General features: G+C 51.3%; 1 protein-coding gene across 6 annotated transcripts in view; it reads right to left on the bottom strand.

Annotated features, from left to right (window-relative positions):
- Positions 1-1,554: 1,554 nt before the first annotated feature.
- KDM2B (lysine demethylase 2B) overlaps positions 1,555-20,441 on the bottom strand; it is a 113,992-nt gene continuing 95,105 nt past the window's right edge. For 4 of the 6 annotated variants that reach the window (XM_061141962.1, XM_061141964.1, XM_061141966.1 and 1 more), the window contains 12 exons: positions 17,776-18,000; positions 12,969-13,112; positions 11,667-11,754; positions 11,226-11,494; positions 10,930-11,043; positions 10,206-10,244; positions 9,394-10,073; positions 8,446-8,609; positions 8,199-8,360; positions 7,334-7,552; positions 2,683-2,875; positions 1,555-2,552 (listed from right to left, as the gene is read on the bottom strand). In XM_061141962.1, the coding sequence (XP_060997945.1) occupies positions 2,694-2,875; positions 7,334-7,552; positions 8,199-8,360; positions 8,446-8,609; positions 9,394-10,073; positions 10,206-10,244; positions 10,930-11,043; positions 11,226-11,494; positions 11,667-11,754; positions 12,969-13,112; positions 17,776-18,000 (2,286 nt within the window). In that variant the 3' untranslated portion in view covers positions 1,555-2,552; positions 2,683-2,693. The remainder of the gene's footprint in view (positions 2,553-2,682; positions 2,876-7,333; positions 7,553-8,198; positions 8,361-8,445; positions 8,610-9,393; positions 10,074-10,205; positions 10,245-10,929; positions 11,044-11,225; positions 11,495-11,666; positions 11,755-12,968; positions 13,113-17,775; positions 18,001-20,441) is intronic. The other 2 variants (XM_061141963.1, XM_061141965.1) reach the window with 1 other exon arrangement.

A 20,441-nucleotide genomic window follows, 5' to 3' on the forward strand; every position in this document is an offset into this window, starting at 1 on the left:
GCTTGGCCCAGCCTCATCTAAAGCTCATTTTCTAAGGACTAGGTCTGTACTGGGATATACTAAGTACCCTAACATAATGTACCTTCAAGTTGTGAACATGTGCTCACATGCCCAGTCACGTGAGTTAGTTCACATACCTGGCATACATTGTCATGTGCATGCCTCCTCTATGAGTGGCTGTGTACTTCACAATACTGTAGAGAAGACAGTGTTTATTTCAAGCCCAGGATGTCTGGAAGCAAGCGTAAAAGCAGCAGTGATGTAGCTGGTACTGTACTTAAAAGTCTGTACTAGAAGATTAGAAATGTTTGTGTTTTTTAGGTGTTTGTGTCCAAAATATTATAAACCTGTATAGTTCTATATATCTGATTACATTAGTTGGTTATCTAGGCTAACTCTGCTGGACTTCAGAACAAATTGAATTTAGGAATGTGCTGTCAGAACAGAACTTGTTTGTGTGTAAGGGACTTAATATAATCTTAACTGGATTGTTTGGTATACCTGGGGAATGGTCATCTGACCAGCGCACTACAAACGTGACCGGAAAACAGGGTCAGTTTCTAATGCCAAGATTCCACCTGGAAACCACTGTCACCCTTCAGCAGTTCCCAAAGAAGATGCCTTTACTGGACATCAGGGTAACTCTTACTCAGAGGTTTGCAGCACTCAGGCTGCCAAGAAAACTGCAACTTGACCTCTGGTGTGGGTGCTCCACGATGAGTGATCAGGCTTGTAAAGGTAAGCCACATTTTTATAAACAAACCATCATGTGTTAAACTAATCTTACCTCTGTCAAATGCATCCCCTGAGTTAAATTCCAGGGTGCAACAGCTTCAGATGTCTCCAGTTTGAGTCAGAAAGGATCTCTGGATTTAAATGAATAGGAGGCATAGACCTAAATGGGATCTAAAACCATTTTACCATGGGGGGAAAAAAAAAAAAGGATTGGGGTGGTGGTGTGAGTATGAAATGACTATTATTGGGAAAGGCTAGTCCCGTGAAACCCAAGTCTGGTGGTGCTGTTGATGACTAAGGAAGGAAGCTGGGCTATCTTTATTTTCAGATGACTAGTTGCATCTTTCTGTGATCTCAAGTTGATGTCCTACCTGGAGCAGTTACCTCCTAGCTAAGGGCCTCCAGCCACCCCAGCCCAAGGTCACCAGTGCAGGTTGTGGTCTCCTTGAGTTGCCTCCACTGGAGTCTGAGCAAGTGGACCCCCATCCCCCCTCTTTGGCAGTGGAAATGCCAAGTGGCTGTGGAAGTTACCTTATACAGGTGTGGTCAGAGGCAACTACACAGGTAAGCCACTCTGCCCCTTAAAGCAGTTCGTACCTAATTCTTACATGTGGACGTTACCTTATTAGCTACGAACAGCAAGATCTCTTTCTGAAGATGGAAAAACATGTACCAAGGGGCTGCTGCATTTCTCTGGTGACTAAGAAATGATACCTAGTCTGGCTTCAGAATATATAACACTGGTGCTGAGACTGGCCTCTGGACCTCCCACTCAGACTTCCAGTCCGCCCCAGAACAAAAGCCCTCAAAGTCCAAGAGTGGGTTTTTTTGTACAATTGTTTATACAAATTCAACAAAGGTAAAACCGCATCAGGGAAGGTCTAGGAAAACAACATCTTACAACAATGGCACTTATGAATGCGTAACTTTACAACTGGGCAACAGCCATGTTCTAAACCTCAAATGAGAACTCAGCTCACTTCAAAGGAGAGAAAAAAAAAAAAGAAAGAAAAGGCTGTGTTGGGTCATTTATTCTATTTCTTGACTCACTGTATAAATTAGATCTATGTAGAATATAAGAGTTCATGCTGGAGCAAACCCCTCCTGAGTGCAAAGGCTGAAGTCTGAATTTCAAAATTTTGAGGGAAAAAAAAAAAAGGTGAATTCTATACAGAGGAAATTTAGCAAAGTGTCTCTCTCACTTTGACTATAATTTACATATATCCACATCATGCTTATGCAATTTCTTGACATACAAAGCAGACTCTCAACTTCCAGTTAGACATGCTTTTAACTGGAGGTCTTAGCCTGCTTTGCCGGATCTGGGCACATGTATAGATGGGTTTGTATGAAGTACAGGGAAAGTTCTCTCCTACCTTAAGGAAACCAGGAAAGTTGGCAATCTCAAAACAATAAAAACACTGGTATGCATTCAAACCTTGCATAAATAACTTTTAAACAATTTGTACAAAAATAGTTCTGCATAATGTAAGATGTAACAAAACCAAACAAACATGTTGAGACGGCAGATGTGGTGTGTGGTCCACTTTATGTTGACACCAAAACCTGCAAAGTTGCCAGGAGTAAGGTGTCCAAAACAAAAACACCACCACCCCCCCAAAATTTCCTAAGCTCATGCTTCAGTAAGAGAATGTCGCCCAAGTCCATCCTCCTCTCCAACGGGAATGTCTTCTCGGTAAAGGCCGTCTGAGCAATGGTCCAGAAAGCAGTGCAGTTTTGATTCAGAAAGACCAGAGGAAAGCACCAGGCTCGCTCATCCCCCAAACGGTGGCAGACTGGCTTCTCCCTCGGCAAGACTTGCAAAAGGGAATTGTTTGGGGTTTGTTGTTCCAAGTTCCAAATTGAAAATATTTAAAGGCCCTAGTTTTTGTAAAGTCTTTCCCCCTCCCCTGGCGTCTCCCCTCCCCTCACCCCATATTTACATACTTGTCCTTGGACTAACTCAGTTTTTGCAGGAGTTTTTCTTCCACTTGTCCGAACTGGACACTAACAGACATTTCAGCTATGAACTGCTCACAGCCTTCCTTGGTAACTTGCTTGCAGTACCTCAGGTCAATGTGACAGATATTCCCACAGCGTTTGAAGAAGGACAGGCACTGGTCAGTCACCTTATTGCAGTCTGGAGGGAAGAGGACACAGGTGAGGTGGAGGAGGCATGGAACCGAGGACCCCCCTCCCCTGAGCCCCTAGCAGCTCTCCTGTTCAGTCTCCTCAGATGGGGCCTGGTTTCCTCTACTACTTACAAAGGTTCATACATGCCTGAAAAACACCCACAAGTTCCAAGTGAAATTGCTCAGAGTCTTGTCCCATGTAAGAGTCTTACATGTATACATTCTCACATCAACAGGTCCTGTCCATATTGTTTTACAGATAAGATCACACAACACATGAAAACAGCTTGCTTTTCATGTCTACTCCTACTGAGGAACACCTCTCTCTACACACTCTTGTGTGCTTACCTGCTCATTCCCAGGGAAGAGATGCTGGGGGAGTGAGGACACTTGTAAGGCCATCTCGGGGCCCTCCTGCTCCCCTGGACACCAGTGCTTTACTGCAAGGCCCCACATGCTTGATCCCCTTTCATGGAATGTCTACCTCAAACCCACGTAGGAAACCAATGCACTAGAAGTGGCTGGAGAGATTCCATCCTCAGAGAGCAAAATCGGAACTCCAAACCCTCAACTGAGTATTTTTATCAATGTGGACTTGGGGTCTGTCATATTCTTTTTTTAGAACTGAACCCTCAGCCAATGAGCTGCAGTGCCAGCTCTCATCCAACTGAGGCCAAGTCCCTACCCTGAGCCCAGAGATTCCTTCATCTCAGTGGTATTACTGACCTTTGCTTGTCATTGCTAGCAAAATTTCATTTTGCTATTGAATTGAGTAGGAACAAATGTTAACAGTAAGGGCGAACTGCAGTAATGCACACAAGGCCCGTGCCAGCTCCATATGTCACAGTCCCTCCAGCTTAGGAGGTGGTCCAAAGAAGTCACGTCATAGCACCGCACGAGTCACCAAAGAGCACTCTCCTCAGGCCTGCACAACATCCTTGCACAAATGCTCAAAGTCTTGGATACACATGTCAGACAATGTCAATAAAATCCAATCCTGAACAATGAACTCATGAACTTAGAACAAGTGGTGATGGAAAGCTGTCTGCCTCCCATGCTAGCCAGGCAGATGGGAAAGTGACAAGGATGCTGCCAAAGAGGTGACTTGGAAGATTAACACCTCTGATTTTCCAAGGGTATCCCCTTACCTCATAATCCCTCAAATATTTGCCCCCATAATCTTACTGTAAAAGTCAAGTGAGAAAGGATGGTGTATAAACCCTGTAAGGGGCAGACGTATAAAGCTGGAAGACTCCCCAGCAGAAGAGGGGAGTTTGTCTCTGGGCAAGAAAAAGGCTCTAGACTAGGCACTACCAGGCACTGTGGAAGGCAGGGGGACCCACTGGAAAATGGGGTTACAGGGAAATTTACCTGCTGACTGTTGAGAGCCCCAGACTCCTTTCCTGCCAAGCCCTAGAACACCAGCAGCCTGGCCTGAACCCTTCAGTTGGGAGGTCAAGAAAGTGTCCTTGGGCAACTTTGACCAGCTTAAGAGGAAAGATGGATAGATGTCAAGTCTGGATTTCCCCAAAGAAACAACCCATGCTGACCACCCAATGACATCTACAGTCCCAAGCTCCCACCTTGTCCCAAGAGCAGCCCATCAGCTGAATAGAAAACCACATGTTGACGACAGAACTGAGAGAAGCCCCTTAGGCAGGCCCACTGACTGCTTCTGAAGGAATGCATGGTCTATGTGGAGAAGAAAATATAACTACCAGTATCCTCAGGATGGACAATATCTGGTCCAAGAAACAAGAACAGGCCACTCTCCAAAAGTTCTGAGTTAAAAATATAGGCTAAACCATGTGAGAACTGCCAATATGTGACTTTTTGACCTACATAATAAAGCAGTTTCATATGTCTGAAATGAAAAACTCACTACAGTTAGTTGATCCTTGAACAACACGTGTTTGAACTGTGCAGGTCAACTTATCTGCCCATGTTTTTCAACAGTAAATACTACAGTGCTACAAATTTGTGGTTGAATCTGAGGTTGTGGAGGAAGTGTGAATACCAAGGGCCAACCATCAGTTATATTTGGATTTTCCACTGCAGAGGGCTCCCCCCCTAGCACCTAAGTTGTTCAAGGGTGAACTATGAACTGTGTAAGAAGTGGGGGAAAACCAGAGAATAGAGCAAAAGACAAGAGGTGGGGAAAAAGTAAAGGTATAAAAAGACTACTAAAGAAAGAAAACAGAAGGGAAGGAAATTAAATAATTCAAGGAAATTTTCCAGAACCACAGAACATATATTTCCAAGTTGAGAGATTGATTATACCTTACAACATGAAGGTATAATGAAACCATTTCAGACACAGGAGGTCTGGATTATGTCCTCCACCAAACAAACAGATAAACCAAGAAGATACAGGACCAAGGAAAGAGGGGCCCCTACACAAGACAGAGACCAAGGCAATCCTAGGAAGCAGACGTGCAGATGGCAGAGGCAGTCAAGTTCAAGTGGGGACAGGAGGAAAGAAATGTAGGAGGGTGGTTTCCTACCAAGACTGGTTAAGGGCCTGACGAGTTCATGAGGGTAAAGAATAGTACTCGAGTCTGTTGTAGAGTCTGTTCAGAGACTGAGCAAACAAAAAGGAGGCAATTATTAACTCTAGGGAAAACAAAAAAATTGTGCAAGGAAAGAAACATAATACACACTTTGGCTCAACAGTGGACAATCCATGCATGGCCATAATGTGGTAAATAATAGTGACTTAACCACACAAACTGGGAAGACTGGCGGCGGGGGGGATGCGACGGCAGTGTAGAGAATTTAAGAACAGTAATCCTTATGCTCTACAAGGCAAGTTAACAAAAAGAGCATCTGAGTGAAAAGATAAACAAGAAATAGCAATGTAGGCTGTTTAGAAAAATGGAGGTAAACAAACAGCAAGAGCTCAAAATTTGAAGGTGGCTCTTCCATGTGAGAAGCAGGGGCAGGGAAGGCAAGGCACCAAAGTGGCTTCACTTTTCCTACTAGATCTGATCTGACCACACTGAAGGATCTGGAAATGTGTCAAGCACATTCCTTTCTGTGGCAGAGGCTTATTTTACCATTAACTAGTTACACTTACAGGAACAGAAAACATGTTAAAAAGAACCAAATATAGAAAAGACTGGGTATGGAGATTGCCCTTCATATATGTCACAGCTCTTAACACCAACGGAGAGATATGAATGTAGGTTCTGAGACGAAAAGATGAGGTGACTGGATTATGGCAGAAAACAATGCAACAGATGATTTACACAGACACACATCATGGACATCCTCTTCACTGCAGGGGAGGGGGATTTTATACCTGTATCCCTGCTATACACCCTAGTGACCCAGTCAGAACAGAGGGAAAGAGTTCATTACTACCAAGCACTTAGAACAAGCTGCCTCCCAGGCCCTTCTCCACGGGGCAGCCCGGCATCAGTTTAAGACCAGTAGCTGAGGTCTTGGTGGAAGCTCACCTCAGTGTGGTTCTCTGTTCTCTGCCTCCTTGGGGGGCCACCACCCCACTGCCACCTGCCACCAAAACTCCCTGAGGCGGGAGGGGCCTCCCAGGCACTAAGGTACAGCTTTAGCTCATGTGAGCTAAACCTCCCCGCTCCCAGTCGGATGGGGCATTAGCAACAGGAAGGAGGAGTTTCTTAGGAACAAACACAGGGTGAAGAGAGGCAAACAGCAAAACAGCATGTGAATGCTGACCAAGTCAAACAGCAGGTTGGATTGTGTCCAATATAATTTACATGAGGTGAGGATATTATTTATTCCTTGCTAATTTCTGGAGGAAAAAAAAAAATGTGTTTTTTTTTTTTTTTGGTCTCATCCTAATCTCCCACACCCAACCTGACCATCCCGAGCCATCAGACCAGTACAGGGTTATTGACTGGGCTGAGAATGGGTGGTGTCACCTCTGTCCACCTCCCTGTTGGTCATGCCCCAAGCTCTTAGGAACAAACTCCAGCCCCATCAGTAAGTGGAAGGAGTGAGGACTCCACTGTGGGGTTCTCTTCTTGTCAACAGCGGGCCCCTTGATGGCAGAGTCAGGAGGGGGACACGTGAGCGACAACAACAATGGGAGCCATCAAGCTGGGTACTCCATCCACCTGGCCTGGTCACACTGCCAGGCGCCCTCCCACACCGGCTGCTGCCCGGCACCAGCTCATCCAATGGGCCCGAGGGAAGTTTTCCTAGCCCCTATTTTGGGTCAAGAGCCACTGCTATGTGCTCACGTGTGCTCACTGCTACTGGCACTAATTTTTTGTAGCAATTATTGAAAATCTAATAATGCTTAATTGTTTAACGTGTTTCTCCGCTAGACTAGGCCGTGTCTTGTTCCCTGGTGTGTCACAGCACCTAGGACGTGACCCTGTAACAAGAGGCAAGCCAGTATTTCCCTACAACTGTGAAATGCACCCCTCCCCCCCCCGGACTATGGGGTCCTGGGCAGAGCCCTGTGGGTGCCCCTGACTGACCTGACAGGTTGATTTCAGTTAAGGAGTCCCGGGTGGTGGTGCCCACAGCAGTGAGCAGGTTGATGGACTGGTCAGTGACATGGTTACAGTAACTGAGGTGGAGCTTGGAGAGCAGGGGCATGTGGCGGATGATAAGCCGCAGGGAGGCGTCCGTGATGTCCAGGCCGGCCAGACGCAGCTCCACGATGTTCCGGAGCTTACTCCGATTGTCCATCTGACCTGAGAGGGCGGGGTGGAAGAGGCAACAGGTCACCTGGACATGACACTCTACAAGGCCCACCCGCCAGACGGGACACCTGGGTTTCATTCAGCCAGTGAGTGTCTCCCCTAAAAGATCAGGACTGGTTCCAACATTTAAAGACTGGCATATTCCACGTCAAGTTTTACACTTGCAGATTCTGTAAAAGTCAGAAGATCTACAAACACAGCCTGCATTCCACCAGCAGTGCTTAGCCAGTTAAAGCAGAGATAGCACAGCATCTCTGGGTCAGCAGAGTTTCCTCTTTGAAGGTATGGGTTTGGAGCAGTGAGCCCTGCAACCTGTTCTAGAGGGCTCCATCCCTGAGGCCCTGTCCAGCCACACAGACCCAGATGCTTCCGAGGCTTAGAGCTCAGAACAAGAAGTGAGTGAGCAGCGAAGCAGTCAGACCCACACAGAGCTCCCAGAGTGGCATGATGGGAACTGCTGCCCTCTCACGGATCCCTTCTGTGCCCAAAGCTGACTGAGAACAGAAGGGCTGAGGCCAGAGAAGATGAGGACACAAGCCCCAGACATGTCTGTAGTGAAAACCAGACCGACTCACACAGCTTGGTCACACCACCTTTACACAACCCCATTGGCTTGGCCCCTGGCCTAGCCACTCACCTGGCCTGTTATCTGTAGGCGGGGATAGGAGGTCCCGCATCTGGGCGTCCTTCAGTCCTTCTACCCACTGGACATCCAGGGTCCGGAGCAGCGGACAGCTGGAGCTACAGAGGGCGGAGACTGCGATCCATGAGCAGCCAGACAGCACCAAGTCTCGGAGCCCTGGGGGGAGAGGTGGCGATAGGTAAGGTGACACGCCCTCCAGCCCCCAATACCGCACTCGGGGGGTCCCTGGTCCAGTGCTCACCAGGCAACCGGTTGATGAGCCAGCTCAGCTGTTTCTTGGAGATATTGGTCCAGCTGAGGTCCAGGGAGACAGGCTGTCGCCGGATGATGCCGCTTAGCATAAGGGGCGTGATGGACTTGCAGTGGTTCAAGTCGATGCGGGTCCATAACCGCTTATCACAGCACCTGGGGGCCAGGCCCGGCAGAAGGGGCAACATCAGAGTTGGGAGCTCACTCGGGGAGCCTCCTGCATGGCTGTGGTCAGTCCCCCACCTACCAAGCCCAAGGGGAGGCTCCTTAACTTTGCCGTCTGGACTCTTCTGTTTAGTTTCTGTCTTATTCTCACCTGGAAGAGGCTGCTCTGGGGGGGTCACAGCCCTTCCCCCCCACTCCCCATGGAAAGTACCGGTACCTATAAAGTATTTACTGGGGGCTTTATGACACCTTCCACAGATCACATCTCAAAACAACCCTGCAGCATGCCTGTTCACAGATGAAGGTAAGTAACTTGACCAAGGTCAGAAAGCTGGGGACTCGCGAAACAGGAACATCAGGAACTTGCAAAGTGCCCTTAACCTGGGCTCGTATTTTTTTTTTGGTGCCAGACTGCTTGGCATATGGGATCTTAACTTCCTGGCCAGGGACTGAACCTGTGCCCCTGCACTGGAAGCACAGATTACCAACCATGGGACCACTAGGGAAGTCTCACCTGGGCTAACTCTTAAAGAACAAGGACATCACTTGGTTCTTAGTTCACCTCCAAAGGAGTTAAGCCAGGAAAGCAAATAGGGTTCACCTCTTTCAACAAGACCACACTGACGGGACTCTGGAACTCTCTGAGGATACTGAAGCTGGACTGACTTAGAAGGGGAGAGCATCACAAGCAACTCCCATGGGGATGCCCTGGCCCACCCAGGTGTAGCCACAGGCTGGCCCCCTAGTGCCTCCCAATCTGAGCCTGGCCCCTCACCAGCGGTTCCAGGTCTTGCAGACCCGCATGCAGACACACAGGTCTTGGTGGCTGAGGTAGCTGAAGACGGCCATCCACACCTCCCTGTGCATGACGTGGGCCGCCCCGTCATCCAGGGGCAGCGAGTCGGGCGGGGGGCTGATGGGGGGCGGCCGGATCACATGTCGCTCCATCTGGATGCACTTGGGCGGGGACACGGAGGGAGGGGGCCGGGAGATGACGCGGGGCGGGCTGCGCAGGCCGGGCCCCAGCTGGTGCCGCAGCTCCCGGGGGGTGCCGTTGAGCCCCTTGCTGAAGCGGTGGGGGCGCTCGCAGAGGCCCAGGGGCCGCTTGGGCTCCTCGTTCTCGCTCTCAGGCTCCGACTTGATGGGCTGGTGGTTTTCCTGGGCCAGGCTGCTCTCCGTCTTCTGGATCTCCTGGTTTAGCTCCTTGCTCAGCTCCTTGCTCAGCTCCTTGTTGGGGAGCCGCCGCTTCCGCCGCATCTTCACCTTCTTCTTCTCCTCGGGCCCCTCTGCGCCCTCAGTGCTTGGCCCGGCGGTGGGGGAGCTGGAGCGCGAGTGGTCGCTCTCCCTGGTCTTGGGGGGCGCCTCGGGCAGGTCCTCCTCTGGTTCCTGCTTGAACCGCCGGAGAGGCTTGTTGGCCAGAGTTATCCGGTCCTCGGAGTTCTTCCAGGACCGCCGCTGAGGGAGGAAGGGGAGCACGGGAGTAAGCCCCCAGGCCCAGGGATGAGCCCACCGAGGTCCTCCTACCCTCCACCCTAAGACTACTGCCTCAAGAGAAGTGCCGGGACAACGGCGAGGGGGAGATGGTACCTTTTTCCTGAAAAGCTTATCTTCTTTGCCAGGTTTTAGCTGTCATGGGAAAGAAAAGATGCAAAGCTTGCTCCCAGGGGTCGTTCGTAGGATTTGGTCCCCTCCACACCCAGCCCCACCAAGATTCCACAGTCTCTACAGAGCAGAGGCTATGGGGTCACCTTCCCAACAAACCCCCATCTCCTCCGCTCTGGGTGGGCCCTGCCTGCTGGCTTTAAAGGAAGATCTGGAAGTGGCGAAGGCTGATGGAACTGTCCCCACCCAATTGACCTCCCACCCCTGGACAGACCCAGGGAGCCGCAATCGCTCATTCAGGTCGGACTTGGCTTTGGGAGCCAGGCCTGGAGGCAGGGCCTGAGAGATTTCCCCACCGAGCCTTAATGGCTAGAGCTGGGAGAAGACAACCCGGCGCCACCTCGTGGCCGATGCTGGAAGGGTCGGTGGGCGGAGCGGGGCCGCCAGGATCCTCCGAGGTTCCCCAGATCCACCGGGCTTCCCTGCGGCAGCTTCAGCTTCCCAGGCCCCACGCCGGAACCAGCGACCCGGGGCTGGAGCCTGGGAAGTTACGGTGAACCGGTGCCTGGGAGCGTCTGCTTAGCGGGTTCGAGGACCGGTGGGGCGGGGGCGGGGTGGGAGTGGGGCGCGGGGGGAGGGGGGCCTGGGACTCGCGGTCCCGCGGGGGGGGGGGGGGGGGGTGCCTGGGTTGGGGGCGACGTGGGAGCACCTGCTGCTGGAAGTAAGTGAGACTGGATCTCCACCAGGGGCTGAGGCTGCTGCCTAGAGGGGGCCTCGGCGAGAGGTGAGAGGAGGAACCGGGGGATGTTTGAAGCGTCGAGGCCTAAAGGGGTGGGAAGAGGAGTGACTCGCTGGTTTTCCCCTCCTTTTCTCTTGGGCTGGGCTCAGGACTTCTGTGACTTGCTCGGGCGGCCCGCTGCCCGTCCCCGCCCCCGCGCCCCTGCATCCGGGACCAGCCAGGCCATCCCTCGCTGCCCGCTGCCCGCCCCCCGCCCCTAAGCGTACTCGCTTGCGTCCACTCAGCTCCTGGGGCTTCTCGTATTTCCGCTTCCTCCTCAGGTGCACGTCGTCCGACTTTCGGCGCAGGATGCCGTCGGGGGGCACCTTCTTGGGGTGCTCGTCGGGCCTGCGCCGGGGCGCCTCCTCACACTCACTCCTCCGCTTGGCAGGCTCCTGCCCTTCCTTGTTGTCCCGGTTCATCTTCTGCTCCTTGAGCAGGGAGCCGGGCAGGTTGGAGGCGTACTTAAAGCCAGGGCCACGCTTTTGCTTGTAGGCCAAAAACAGAGAAGGCACACACCAACTGTATATCTTTGGACTTGCCCCTGCCCCCCGAGTCCGCAGTAGCCCCTCCCAGCCAACATCGCCGTGGTGGGGACAAGCTGTGTCTGGCAAGGCCAAGGTCTACCCCTCCCGGGCTGACCCCTGGGACTTGGAGCCCGGCACTCACTTTCCCGGTCTTGCCGGCGTGGTTACACTTGGGACACTCCCAGCAGTTTGGAAGCTCATCGTTGACCACGCCCTCTGACTCCTTAATCTGGGAGGGACACACACCAGTCAGCAAGCAAGGAGGTGGGGGACAAGGCCAGCTCTGCCCCAGGCATGGACACCCCCCTCCCAAATGCTACTTCCATACCACCTTTGACCGAGAAAAAAACAAGAGTAGTAGTTAAGACGGGTGGCTCTGGATTCAGGTCAGGGTTCAAATCCTGATTGTGCCTCTTCCTAGCTCCATGATCCTGGGCAAATCGCTTAATCTCTGTGGACAAGTACCCTCAGCCATAAATGGAATGTGCCTATTTCCCTGGAGTTATGTGAGAATTCAATGAGGTAACCTAGTGAAAGCAATTAGCTCAGAGCCTGGCACCCAGCAAGGACCCACAAACTGTTCAGTCATTTTATAGCACCGTACTGGGTACTTGGTATCAGCCCGTCCAAAATGTGCTGTCTCTGAACTCCTGGAGCTTCAGATCCAAGAGAGAGAAGTGACCAGGGGCTGGGGGAAAGTCATAGCGCCCCTTTTGGAGTGGGAGGTGGGTGTGTTGGGGAAAAGGGGATAAGTGTCAAAAGAAACCTCCACTAACGTCACTGAGGGAAAGGGGACAGACACCCCAGAGTCGAAGCACCCTTTGAGGCAGGCCCACTGGCGGGCCCACCCTCATCTTTCTAAACAGAGATACACCTGGGCTGACAGGAGGTGCCAGGTGTGACGAAATTCACTTGAGACAGGTGTGAGCTATGTGCCAGCGCAGAGCAGTCGCTTCCTTTCAAAGGTGGAACCGGCTGCCTAAGAAGGGCAGGCCCAGCATGACAGTCCCCGGGAGAAGGCAGGCCTGTCCTAGGCACACCGAGGGAACAGGTTCCTGGCACAAAGGACAGGAATGCAACCACCTGTTGTTACACGACCTGCCCTCCCCTGGCCCAGGCCTTACTTTCCCAGAAGCCCCAAGAGCAACCCAACTACCCAGTCTCTCTGGCCCAGGTGCAAGACTCTGGGAACTCTGTGGGTCTGAGGTCCTGGCAGGTGGAGCATGTGCATGTGCACGCATGCATGTGTGCAAGGTCTGAGTGAGTCCAGGCCCTTCTGCTCTCAGCTCATCACCGGATGCATAGAATCCCCCAGACTCCCAGGTTTTCCAGGGAAGGAACTTACTCCCCTCCACCCCAAACACCCCCAGCGTCAGCACCACCAGAGAGAGAGCCAGGGTCAGGTGTTGAGCAGTGCAGCCCGACGCCCCCAAGCCTGCTCACCTTAAGGCATCCAGGGTGGATGATTTCATTGCAGATGGAGCATTCCATGAGCATGAGGTTAAACTTGCCTTCTTCCTCTTCCACTGTATCCTCTTTTCCCGCCTCGCCACACACCAGGCACACGGCGGTGTGGGGCAGCACTGGCTGCAGGGTGGGGAGAACACAAGGAAGTCGGCATGGCCGGGACCCCATGGGGAACAGATCAAAGGCAATGAGCTCTCCCCTTGGGCCTTCCAGGAGCCCTGGGAGTACCAGCCCAGGGCTGCCCATTGTTCATTCATTCATTCAAATCCTTATCCATGTACTACCTCCACATGCCAGGTACTGCTCCAGCACTGAACCAGACAGAAGTCTCTGCCATCCTGAGCTTACATTTTAGTGGAGAGAAGCAGACAAAATGCAGAAGAGTCTGTTAGATGGTGACAAAGGAAATGGAGAATAAAGCAAGGATGGCCAGGCCAGGGGAGAGGTGAGGGAAAAGAGGGCTGACCTGAAACAGAGAGGTCAGGGACCGCCTCACACTTGAGACAAGACCTGCAGGGGGAGGTGGGGCACAAGCCAAGCCTGGATGTGTCGGGGCTGAGGCTGTGTCTCTCCAGCGGCCATCAAAGCACGGACCGAGGATTCTGGGTCCTCAGAACTTTAAAGGGAGGTCAAACTATCTTCAGAATACCACCAAGACGCCATCTGCCTTTTTCACTGTGTTGATACTTGCCCTGGTAGGTGAAACCACTGGCACGTGTCAGGGCAGAGGCTCCAATATGCCCGAGCAGTCACTGGACCACTCCTGGCTATATGCTCCTCAAAGAAATGGCCAGTTTCATTTAAGGATATCGTCGACAAAGCAGTAGAAATGATTGATTTTATTAAAAGTCTGACCTCTGAGGTCACATCCTTTTCAGATTCTGCATGACAAAATAGGAAACAGCCATTAGCTGAACACCAAAGAATGATGGTTATCTAAAGGAAAAGCACTTGTGACCAAGTTGTGAGCTGAACTGGTCCTTTCTTCACAGAACATCAGTTTTTTTGGAAAGGATGACTGATTAAAAAAAAAAGGGGGGGGGGTAATGGCACATTTTTTCAAGGATGAAAATAAGTGAGCCTGTCACAGAAAAATAAAAGAAGACATTTGTTGCAGAGGATGAAATACAAATTTTCAAACAAAAATTAGAATTTTGGAAAACTTACATTAACCATCATGAAATAGACAACTTCCCAATACTTAAAGACATTTCTGAGAACACTACTGGTGGTGTTAACAAATGTGTTTGTTTATTTTTTTAACATTGTGTAACACTATGTGCCCCTACTTGGAAAATCTGTAAAAACTAAGTGAGCCAGTATTTTCCAAATGTCCAGTGTCTGATGTTACAATATTATGCAGGAATACATGAGGGGCAAGAAAGACTAATGAATTTTAATGTAACAGTGTGAAAAGTGTGTTGATACAGTTTCAGATTCCACATTGCAACTAACCGGTGAGCACTTGTCGCCTGTCCAGTTCTGGTGGTGGGTCAGAATATTCACAATTCCCTGAAAACACTAGAGTAAAAGACTACTCCCTTTTCCAACTATGGATCTACGAGCCCAAATTTTCCTCAGAGTTCTTCTAAGGCATTACCACAAGAGAATAAATACAGGAGCATACATGAAAACCCAGGTCTTTTCTAATGAACCAGGCATAAGAGAGATTTACAAAAACATAACAATGCTATTTTTCCTACTCATCCCTTTTGCTTTGGAAGATGTTATTTCTCATAAAAATGTTGTTTATGCTAACATATAGTGTGGGTTTCTTGTCATTTTTAAATGAATTCAAAACATTAAAAAATTTTATTACAGTAATGTTAATAAATAAATAGCCCACATAAACAAAAGCTCTTTGGGGGTTCTTATAATTTTTAAGAGGGTATCTGGAGACCACAACGTCTGAGAGCTGATGTAGTCCTAGACTGTAAACCCCTGTGGGTAGGCTCTCACTCTCTCCTCCTTATACATGCCCACCTCCTAGTGCTCAGGATCCAGAGGAAACACACGACCAATTTTTAGTAAACTGAGTTAGAACAGCTTCAAATAAGCTGGGATACACACTCCACCAATAACTAGTAAAAGTCTGTAAGATGACAACACATTTCTGTTCAAGTGAATGCAACACTGAAGACGAGTTCTCATTCATTCAGGTGAGGAGGCCTGAATGCGCGCACGGAGGCCAAGTGAATGCCTCTGTGAATGAACAGAGACACAGGAGGGGAAACCCCGGCCCAGGCTAGAGGGAGAGGGTGCTGCTGGTGGGAAGGGATCAAGCCAGTGGGGGAAGCGTCCTTGAGAAGGGGTGCAAGGGAAAGCTTCTAACAGGAAGAGGTAGACCCACACTTCAGGGAAATGGGCCTGGAGAAGCAGGAGGGGGCGGGGGGGGGGGGGTCTGCCTGGGTCACAGGTGGATAAAATGTGGCAAGAAGTGCCCCAACAGATGGCGAAAGCTAGAAGAGAAGAACAGAGGGTTGGGCTGAGGCTGCATTTGCCATCAGTCCCAGAAACGTCAGACTGGAGACACACACAAAGGTGAGGTTTCCTACAACCGACAATCCCTTTGCCAGGCACCGGGCCAGGCACCAGGGCTGCAAAGAGGTGATGGCAGGGACAGGTTCCTATAACTGGGCCTGGTTCACTGCAGGGGAGGCAGGGGTGAAAGAGAAAGCACAGCCAAAGAGGAAGAGACAGTCCTGGGATACCGCTGATGTGCCAGGTTTTAGGTGACACCATTCTCTAAACCCAGAGTCCCTACAGAAAACCTCTCTTAAATCGTGACAGAATGCAACAGGTCATGGACCCTCACTCCAGAAAAATGCACACGCACTCATGAACACAGATAACGATCTGTATTTAATTTCAGGGGAGCATTCAAATTCCCTGAAATCCATTCCAATGGTCTGGGCACAGGTCACAAAAACACAAGCCATGAAACTGTTTAACTCCCACACAGAAAAGAAAGACAGTCAACAGAGAGAAACGGCAACCTACAGAACGGGAGAAGGTTATTTACAAACCGTGTATCTGATCAGGGTTAACATCCAGACCATATGAAGAACTCCTACAACTCAGGGACAGAAATACAATCCAATTTTAAAATAGGCAATGGACTTTAACAGATATTTGTACAAAGAAGGTCTACAAATGACCAACAATCACATGATAGCATGCTTGACATCAAGAATCATCAGATAAATGTGAATCAAAACCACAATGAAGTGGCACCTCGCACCCACTAGGAATGCCCACTATCATAAAAAAGAAGACAGCAAGTGTTGTGGAAAATAAGAAGGATATGGAGAAACGAACCCTTGTGCACTACGGGTGGGCAGGCGAAACGGAGCAACTGCTGTGGGAAACAGTATGGAGATTCCTCAAACAATTAAAAACAGAACTAGCAGACGACCCAGCAATGGTACTTCTGAGTATATACCCAAAGGAATTCAAAGCAAGATCTCAAAGGGATATTGGCATGCTCATGTTCGCTGCAGCATTACTCACAATAATAGCCAAGAGGTGGGGGCAACTTAAATGCCCATCAACACATGAACAGAAAGAGAAAATTCAGCATATCCATACAGTGGAATATCAGTCTTCCTTTACAAAGAAGAAAACCCTGGCAAGGATGAGCCTCAAGAACATTAACACTAAGTGAAATAGATAGACCCTGCCTGATTCAACTTCTAAGAGATGTAAAAAGTAGTCACAATTAGAAACAGAAAGTAGAAAGGTGGTTGCCAGGGGCTGGGGTAGGGGGTGGGGGGAGGTGCTGTTCAATGGATATAGAGTTTCCATTTGACAAGATAAAAAAATTCCACAGATCAGTTTGCATTAAAAAAAGCACATTGGTAATATCACTGACATGTACATTTAAAAATGGTCACATAAGTTATTGACCACAATTAAAAACAGAGACAGAAAATACAAGCAGTATGCGTCGGAGGGAGAAGAGGAAGGTGCCCCAGGCTTGGAGGAGCAGTGGCACAGGAGGAAGGCTCCCTCGATGCCAGGCTGGGCCTGCAATGGGCTCACCTGGGCCGGAGGCCTTGATCCTCCCGCTGAGCCTGCTGTCCCCAGGGAGAAGGGAGATGGCCACTCCCTCCTGGGGGCTGGGGGCACAGTGCCCTAAGGAAGCCAGAGTGCGTGAGTGTGTGCAGGGCGGATGCACGCAGAGCTGGGACCCCGCCGAGTGGCCAGAGTCGGTGCCCACCGCCCTGTCCAGGGGCGAAGCAGGAGGCCAGGTTTGGAGGGGCTGGCCAGGCTCTCCAGCAGCCCACTCCTGGACACCATAAATCAGTCCTGTTTCTCTGGGGCGGCCCCCTCAGGAGGGGCGCTGACCTTCCACCCAGACCTCTGACTTTGAAGGCAGGACAGGAAGGAAGGGAGGGCCCACAACCATCATGAACTGGACCATAAATGTTGGCAACGGGGTCACAGACAGGACAGGCTGCCCCGACATTTTTAATGGCTGAGACTTCAAAGTACTGGGTCATCGAGGGAAGGAAGGAGTTATAAGACCATCGGACTATGAAGGAAAAGGAGCCCGAGCACATGGTAGAATCATCCTGTTGTCCTGCAGCCAGCAATCTGGAAACAGCGCTAGTGCCCCCCTCTTTCCAGGAGGAAGAACCCCTCCGCGATTTCTGCTGTGGCCACACTGTCAGCGGAGGGACTGCAGAGACCGGCCCCACGCGGAGGAGGTGGGGCCTGGATTCCGGCTCCGTGAGTCAGGGAGTCAGGGTCGGGGGAGAAGCGCAGCCCCGGGCGCACTCACCGCGATGCACTGCCGCATGATGCAGCTCTGCTTCATCCGCCCGGGGCCCCCGAACTTCTTCATGTCCTTGCAGAAGTGGCACTCGCCGCACTCCGTCCGCAGGCAGGCCTCGCACTTGCGGCATCGCGTCCGGCGCCGGCGAGCTCCCGCCGTGGTCCGGTTGGCGGCCAACTTCACCGCGGAGGCCGGGCCCAGCTTCCCCTTGGGCCGACCTACCGCCCGGTTCTGCGGGAAAAGACACGGGCGACTCGGTGAGACGGGGTTTAGGCGGTCAAGTGTGCCCCACCCACCAAAGACATACTGAAGTCCCGACCCCACAGCCCTAGAATGTGATCTCATTCGGAAATAGGGTCTTTATAGAGGAAATCACTAAAATAAGGTGCTTAGGGGGGGACGCTGCTCCAGTGGGACTGGTGTCCTGGTGAAAGGGGGAACGTGGAGGCAGGCAGAGAGATCTTATGTGAAGATGCAGAGAGACGACTGGAGGGCTGTCACCGTCTCCAAGCCAAGAAATGTCAAGAAAGCCAGAAGACGCCAGAAGCTGGAAGAGGCAAGGGTCCTCGCCTAGAACCTTCAGAGAAAGCAGGGCCCTTGACTTCCAACTTCCAGGCTCCAGAAGGGATCCGTTGTTTGGTGCTTCATTATGGCAAGCCCAGAAAACTGCAGGGGACATCCCCTGCTTCTGAGGGCAGCTCAAGAGCCTCCCGTGGCCCCCGTGCCTCCCCTGGCACCCCCGAGGCCAGGCTCCTCAGGCTATCTGTGTCTCTGCGGGGAGGCCACACAACCCGCCTCTGTTCCCTCTGCCAGGAACACCACCCCCTCCGCACACCGCTCAGCTAAAGCCAGCTCCGGCTGCAGGGCCCAGTTTACACACCGCCTTCTCCTGGCTGCCCTCCCTGACCGCCTGCTCCAGCCGTCACAGTGTAACTACCCGTCCTCCTGTGGGAGTCTTCTTTTGGAGACAAGAGCTCAGGGGGCAGTTACAGAGGGTGCTTGTCATCACTGTCCCTCAACTAGATGGCTGACACTTAACATGTGCTCAATAAACCAGACCTCAGGAGGAGACCAGAACCCTAAGGAACTGATTTCTGGGACCTTCTCCACATGGGCTCCAAATCCTATCAGAGAAACAGGTAAACAGAAAGTGGTGCTAAATGCTGAACAAGGCACGAGCCAGCCACACGTCCTGCTTTGAGACCCTTACGACCTGGCCACCAGCCCCAGAGCCTCTTGCAAACCATGATCAGAAGCCAGCTGCTGGGACACTGTCCACCCGGGATCGGATTTGGGAAGGACCCTGATGGCAGGGAGAGTTTGTCCAGCCTGGGGCAGCTTTCTGTTTGCTGAAAATTGGTTCATCCCTCAGTCAGGAAGACACACTTTCTTCCCAAAACTATCTGATCTAATTGGCATCGAATGCTTCAAGCCCTTCTTAGCCGGCTTCAGTCCATCTCGGCCTTTTCATTTTAGTTGCTTGCCAAACTTGGATCCCTCAGCAAAATCCTGCCCAGCGCCAGCTCCCAGGCCCAGAAGTGTGGTTACGATGTACCACAGTGCAGAGAAGGTCTTCCTTCCAGGGATGTCCCCCGACACACACAACACACACTTACAGTCCCCTCCCCCAAAACTACAGGGGCTGCTGAGAAACTTACAACCACATCAGTCCACGTTTCTCTGAGAATCACGCCTCACTCCCACCATGTTTTCTGAATCTTGATCCCTCTCAACTTGCTCTCAACTCCAGAGGAAAGGAGAGCCAGCTCCGCAGGTCCCTGTGTCCTCACTGTCCCCTGCCCTGACCCCACCACTCCCGCTAAACCGTGCCAGTGTCACCGGGTGGGGTAAGGGGCTGCCCCAACGCAAGTCACTCCTCCTGCGAGCTGTGGAGGGGCTCCTCGCACACCACACACAGCCCAGGGAGGTCTCGGGGCGGGGGTGGCCCGTCATTCACATGGGCAATTCCACAGCCCTGGCAGGCACCTTCAGAGGGATATGTCAGCCTATGCATATCCTGTCAATTCAGGTCAGGTCTTGCTGCCAGACGAGTAGTGAAAAAATAAAAAAGATCAGTTTTCAGAGTCTCTAGATTTGAGAACAGCACATAAGGAACCGTGGACCTGAACACTAAGCAGTAGGCAGCCATGACAGGGATGGTGACCACAGTACAGGTGGGCACCTGCCGGGGGCCTCTGGTCCTGCTCATCATTTCACATAGGGTATCACCTAATTTCCCAATAATAACCCTGTGGGAGATGAGGAAACTGGAGCTGGAGGGTAAGGGACCTGCCCAAGGTCAGGGAGCCAGCAGAGGATGTGCGAACCCTGCAAGTGTGTGTAAATACTATAAACCACAGTGATGCGCAGGCCGAGTAGGACGAGCACCCCCAGATCCATGGGAACTGACCACATGCCCTGGAAGGGGCCCACAGCTAGTGCCTCGACGCCCTTAGTAGAATGGAGGCCAACATGAGGTGCAGAGGAGGACATCAATTTCCAGAGAAATGGAGACCAGGAAGGTTTCTCCCTCTCTTTACAGCCCAGAAGAGTCTCTGGTAAAAAGCCCGAGTCCGGTTAGCAACTCACTCCTCAAATCCCTGAAACGTGGGAGATTCAGAGCCACGAGTCAGGTACAGAGAAGAGAGAACACAGTCCAGTCCCACAGACAG

Source organism: Dama dama, chromosome 5 (genome assembly GCF_033118175.1).
Source record: "Dama dama isolate Ldn47 chromosome 5, ASM3311817v1, whole genome shotgun sequence".
Taxonomy (NCBI): Eukaryota; Metazoa; Chordata; class Mammalia; order Artiodactyla; family Cervidae; genus Dama; species Dama dama.